This window comes from Eutrema salsugineum, unplaced genomic scaffold (genome assembly GCF_000478725.1).
Source record: "Eutrema salsugineum unplaced genomic scaffold, Eutsalg1_0 scaffold_10, whole genome shotgun sequence".
Lineage (NCBI taxonomy): Eukaryota > Viridiplantae > Streptophyta > Magnoliopsida > Brassicales > Brassicaceae > Eutrema > Eutrema salsugineum.
The window spans coordinates 3,667,458-3,673,879 of record NW_006256908.1 but is presented as its reverse complement, the minus strand read 5'-3'; the positions used below and the strand labels follow the sequence as shown (position 1 = coordinate 3,673,879).

Genomic DNA, 6,422 nt, shown 5'->3' with positions numbered 1-6,422 from the left:
TTTCACTATCTTTTTACTTGTAGTTTGTAGGTGTCAAAATCCATTATTTTCAATGAGGATCTTATCCTAATTTTTAAGAAGTGAAACTGACTTTTTCAAATTTTCAACTCTCTTTCACTTCACTTTTGTCTCTTAAAAAAATAACGCCTTCAAGGAAACGTATATTGACCAATATACTAATGATGATGAAATGTGTATACATTGTGTAAAGTCACTAACCTTATGTTTGTGGGGAATTGAAATATCTCTCACCATTTTGGATGCGCTGTTGCTAACTTTCACGGTGGATAGTTGGCGCCAATGCTCCACTCTACATTGCTTTTTATAATTTCTTATCCAAAAAAAAGTTTTGAAATAGTATTTCTGATCATTTTTCAATTCAATTAAACTTTAAAAAGGAGTTTACAACGTTTTATAGAGCAATCAAGGCGGCTGGTTGTATTGTATGCCATTAATCTGGAAACGATCTCAAACTAACTGTAGATTATGTGAATTTTTTTATTAGTTGTGGTCGTATATTGGTTGTGTTAGTTTATTTATTTTAAAATCATATGCGGATATGCCCCAATTTATAGATAAACATCATTTGTAGATAAACATACAAATGAGATTTGAACACCACTCATTATAAAATGGAAAAAATACTAGCATATAAAGAAATACAAAAGTGTTTATATATTATGAAAACAATATCAAGTTCTATCATCTATTCTAATTCTAAGAGTAAGAAGAAGGAAGGGAATATTCCAAAGTTCTGACAAAATGAAAAATTTTCAAAGCCGTCTCTCTTGCCCACGTCTCTCAATTTTTTTGTGGACACTGTCTCAACTATCACCATCTGTTACCCTCATCATTTTGGGTGTTATGTAACAGGCAACTTGTTGTATCCCACAAATGCGGTCCTCAAAGCAAAAGTCACACTCTGCACCACAAATGTCATAATATGTATATGTATATATATATATACATATATATATTATATTTACATGATCGTTTATATATATAACAAAACAAAAGTTCACGTTTTGTTTTGCTGTTCTTAATTAGGTGAAACATTAAGCTAGTAATTTTACCCAAAAAAAAACATTAAGCTAGTAAACATTTTGTGGGTTTTACTGTCTAAAAAGTTCCCCTAGTCGAAAAGAACCAAAACAAGTCACGTGATCGACAATGTTGTGATTATTGGGCCTAGTTGGGCCACTGTGGCTCATATGTATATAAATGTAACTAGATCATCCAGGTGCCTTAGAGCAAGTGCAGTGAATTCTTTCTGGGGTTTATCAGATTAAATAAATAATTTTTTTTTTTGTTTTTATGATGAACTTTGGTTAAGTTTGAGGTTTAAGTAGTGAATCCGTTAATGGGGTTCATCCGGAATTTTATATTATTTTATATTTTTTTAATTATTTTTTTTGTAATTAAAATAAAAATCACTTATTAAAAAAAGAATACAATTTATTGCAAACTATAAAAAAATACAATTTATTAAGAAAAAAATTCAAACACACAATTTTTAAAATATCAAAATACTTAAACATTTGTTATACAGAATTTCGATTTTCGATTCAATTAGTGATGAGAGGTGTGTATAACTCACTTTAAAACATAATTATTTATCATGAACGGCTTAAGCATAATTCACATAATACATTGAATTGTTTTCAAGGGTTTAAGCGTGCTCCAAAGTAGTGGATAACAAAAGAACATAAAAGATCAAGATAGATGAACTAAACTCTAAGCCCTAGCGTGCTCCAAAGTATATTCCCGAGCTCTTTCATCAAACCCCGCCTTGTCTTCCTTGTACATCTTCGCTTTGTCTTCATCAAAGTAGTCCCCCTCACCCAATTCAGGGTTGCTCAGCATCTCATGAATTTTAGTGAGAATCTTATGGATGGTGTAACTGGGCGAGAAGTAGTCGGTAGTCAGCATCCTAAGGAAGATATGTCCACGATCTCCTACGTTGGGGTGAAAGACCTTGGTTCTGAAGAAGCCCTTGGGTGGCTTGAACGGGTATTCTGGAGGAAAGTGCATGGCAACTTGGAAGACTCCGTTCTCGTAAGGCGATCCTGCTGGTCCAAAAAGCACAGCCTACCAATAACACATATTTCCATCAACGGGGCCTAATCAAATGTGTCAATGAAAAAAAATTAGTACTTTAATCTAAACTCGGAAACAACATATTTAAGCATAATACTACAACGAAATACCTGTATTGTAGAGCGGGCTCTTAACCCTCTCAATTTCCTTTTTCTGCTTCGTGAGGGATTTCTCCCAGTACGGGATTGAACTGTTGCTTTGCATCTTCTGCCCAAAACAGAAGGGGATCAGTACAATACAAAGCCAAACGATATAGAACGATTGGCAAAAAACTACAACGATTGAGTCTACACCTAAACTACAACAATTGCAGTTCAACATCATCATCGATAACTACTTAACATCGACAATGGCAAAAGGCAAGATGATCAAATCATATAGCAGAAAACATACACCCGAATGATGAAAAGCACATATATCAAACAATATCACATATTATAAACACCAAATCATATCACATATATGTAAGGGAATTACAACCAATTTAGTAAAAGTAAGGCAAAGTTAAGTAAACCAATCATGTAAACACCAAGAACAATTCAGTTCATCATCAATAATCAGAACAAGTTACTATACTAAACCCGATCATGTAAACAACAACAACAATTCAGTTAATAATCGATAATGGCAAAGCCAGGATTGTAATAGCATTTATATCAAACAGAAACGTTTAAAAAAACATTCATATGAACCCGATAAAAGAAAATATGCTTCGACAAGGCCATATGGACAAACACTAATCGTAAACACATTATCAGCTTGGTAATGCATTGTAACATACACACGACTAATGCATATGGAAGAACTAAACTCCAATTTGAACCCCAAAGAAAAGCCCCAATATATTTCTCCACAGTGAAAAAACCCTAATTTCATCGAACAAAAATTCACCAAATAAACAGTATAACATGAATTCGTATTCGAAAGCAAGTGAAAAACGGTTGAATTTCATTGTATTACACCCCAATTGCAACCCCAAATGAAAGCCCCAAAAATTTTCCCCAATTCATATGAACCCTAATTTCACCGATTTAAAATTTCTTTCAAATCTCCCTAAAATTTTACTTCTAATCGTTTTCAGGTTTCAATCAGGTGAGATTACAAGAAATCAACACTAATTACCCAGTTTAAACCACCGATTAAAGACTGATAATTTTTGCCCATGAAAACCAAAACCCTAATTTCCCTAAATCGAATAAAAACCAGCAAAGGAAGAGAAGAAACGCTTACCTCGACAATAATCATGGAAGCCTGACCCTCGGTTGTGAACTTCCCGGCAAAAGCTGCACGGTTCCGACGGATTTCACGGTGGCGACGAGAATCGCCGTAGGAGAGGAAGAGAGTGAAGGAAAAAAATCGGGAAAGAGAAATGAAAGTTTGGGGAAAAAATTTTCCCGTCCCCGAAAATTACCCGAAAATCACTCCACTCACGCTTCACCACGTGTCTGGGATGCGAGTTCATCAAGCTCTTCCGGATGAACCGATCCGTCGAATTTGGGCCTTTTTTTTTTTTTTAGTCCATTTCGTCTTAGAACTCGAGCCAAATCCGTCCAACAAACCACTACTGGACCTGGTTTTAGTATCTTTATGAATAAGAATTTTTCGTTTAAGGGACTTTCAAAGGCACCTTTACATGGTATTAGACCATGTCCATTGAAGTTTTTAAAGGGTTTCATAATGGGGTTGTTAGCTATTAGTTGGGTTTTTTAAAAAAAAGGCCCAATTTTTAGGGATCGATCATTACAGAAAGAATTTATGGATCGATCCTTGAGAAGTTTTGTAGTACAGGTAAGAGAATGATATTGGATGGCTGCTAAAAAAAATAGAACCGCTTCTCTATCCAGTCGACCAAAATTTATCCGGACAAATTATCTTCTCCTTCGTATATGTTCGACGATTTTGGGTCTCAACGGCGACGACGATCCAGAACGAAATCAGAGCAAATCGAAGACATAATCGGGTGTTTTACGAAGATTCAGTATCGATTGATGAAGGTTAGTCTCTGTTTTTAGGATTTCGTTGTAGTGTAGTTCGAAATTAGGAATTTTGGTTGGAAGAAATAATTGGAGATTTTTGGTGTAAGCGATATCAGGGTAATTTGATTGAATAATTTTTGAGATTAGGGTAGTTTGAAGACGTTTTTATGCATATATTGATTGAATTTGGTTTTGTGTTCGCATATGATCATTTTTTTTTTATGTTCGTTGAAGCTAACTCTTTGGGTTCTAATTGTTTGACGAGGATAAATGGAGAGAAGGATAGATGATTATTGATGCTGATGATAATTCCTCCAAAAAGCTAACTAAGGTATTTCAGCTTCATTTATCTTTGACAAATGTTCGATTATTTGAGAGTGTTGCATCTGATTTTTGGGTGATATTATTTTGTAGTGGTGGAAGACTATGCAAGCTCACATGATCGACACAGCTTTCTATGGTCATGTCAAGAGTGAAGAGGTTAGTTCCTTCTGAACTAGTACTTCGCATGGATAGTTTGGAATGGAGAGTTAGTTTCCTACTTAAGTATCGGTTAGATAAGATTGTGCATTAATAGTTGGTAGTTGTTTGTTAGGTGAAGAGTTATGGTAATTGTTATGAATGTTTGGTTGTGTAGATTAGCTTTTGAAAGAGTTAAAGCTCTTCTCAAGCATTTATTGCTTAAAAAATTTCTACAAAACATTGATTGCTTTAAAAACCTTTTTTAAAATCACATCAAAACTATCTATACACATCAAAACATAAACAAGAGTTAAAGCTTCCTTTACAGTTCACCACCGGTTTTTAAAAAGACATTTGTTTTGAAACACATAAAAACTTTGACAAGAACTTGCTCAAAAACACTTAACAGTTTTAAAAAATGTATAAGTATGAAACAATGCAATGTAATTCATCTTCATTTGTCCTTGTAAAATTATCGATAACAGTTATTTGTTTTGTGGCTAGGTTAGTTTGGTTCTTAATGCTTGATTGGTAGTTACTTGTTAGGTGAAGAGTTAAGGTTTTTGTTATGAATGCTTGATTGTTTAAAATTGGTTTTAAAAGTGTTAAAACTGTTATGATCAATGCTTGACATTTATTGCATTAAAAACTTTCTAAACCCTAAACACCAAAACTTTCTAAAGACATCAAAACTCATTGAAGAGTTAAACCTTCTACAGATATGATGACCGCTTATATAATGGTCCTTTCTCTAAAACTTTCTAAAAAAAACTAAACTTTCACAAACTTTCTAAACCCTAAACACCAAAACTTTCTAAAGACATCAAAACTCATTGAAGTTTTTCTTTCTTCTAAAAACCATTCCACAAACTTTCATTCCTTCTCTAACATTCATTACTTCTCTAACTTTCTAAACTTTCATTCATTCTCTTTCATTCCAAAAACTTCTGTGAGTTACTCAGTCATGGATTCTTCGAACCCATTTTGTAGCTCACAGGAGTTTGTAAACCTCTTAACAAGCCAAGAGGAACACACATTATGTTTTTCACCTTCTCAAGAGTTTGGATCATCTGATGTTCCAAGGTTTAGCAGCCAAGTACCTGATCAACCAAGTGTTAAAGAACGGAGGAAGTGGTCACCTGTGGAAGATGTGGTGCTGATAAGCGCTCGGCTGAATACCTCTAAAGACCTTGTCATTGGAAATGAACAAAAAGCAGGTGATTTTTGGAAAAGAATCATCGCTTACTTCAACTCTTCACCACAGCTAGCAAATGAACAAGATAGAGAGTCTGGTCAGCTTAACGACCATGTATGTAAGTTTGTTGGCTCTTATGAAACGGCCATGACGGAGCAAACCAGTGGGCAAAATGAGAATGACCTGATGAAGGCAGCTCAGCAGATCTTCTACAACGATCACCTCTTTAAGTTCACCCTTGAACATTGTTGGAGGGAACTTAGACACGACCAGAAATGGTGTTCTGCTTCAATGGTTAAAGAAGGTGGAAGGCCAAAAGAAGGAAGCTTGATGAGACTTCAGCGCATTCTTCAAGCTCACAAACCCAAGCTGATGGAGAGGATGTTAGCATGGCAAGGCCACCTGGTGTGAAGGCTTCGAAGGCTGCAAAAAAGAAAGAGGCTGATACATGCGGTGCTAAAGAAGGAGGAAAAGCTGTGAAGGAGTTTCAAATCATGTGGGAAATCAAGGATAAAGACCTTGCGATGAAACGACAGCTTTCTAGGAGCAAAGTGCTTGCAAGTCTCCTTGCAAAACCAGAACCATTATCTGAAATAGAAGAAGCACTGAAGATCAAGCTTATGAATGAAATGTTTGGAAAGGGCAATATATACGTGGCTCTGGAAAACCGACAATTGTCTTGGAGGCGGTAG

General features: G+C 35.1%; 1 protein-coding gene and 1 pseudogene across 1 annotated transcript; one reads left to right on the top strand and one right to left on the bottom strand.

Moving 5' to 3' along the window:
- Positions 1 to 1,734: 1,734 nt before the first annotated feature.
- On the bottom strand, positions 1,735 to 2,301 carry LOC112081521 (annotated as a pseudogene).
- Positions 2,302 to 5,499: 3,198 nt separating this feature from the next.
- On the top strand, positions 5,500 to 6,422 carry LOC112081520 (glutathione S-transferase T3-like). Its single transcript, XM_024148275.1, has 2 exons — positions 5,500 to 5,960; positions 6,035 to 6,422. Exons 1-2 carry the CDS (start codon positions 5,500 to 5,502, stop codon positions 6,420 to 6,422), a joined length of 849 nt encoding a protein of 282 aa, XP_024004043.1.

Excerpts from the sequence above, each read along its gene's own strand:
- LOC112081520 (XM_024148275.1), top strand. The coding sequence starts at position 5,500 with ATGGATTCTTCGAACCCATTTTGTAGCTCACAGGAGTTTGTAAACCTC. Across the intron at positions 5,961-6,034 it reads TACAACGATCACCTCTTTAA|GTGGAAGGCCAAAAGAAGGA; the intron begins GTTCACCCTTGA and ends TGGTTAAAGAAG.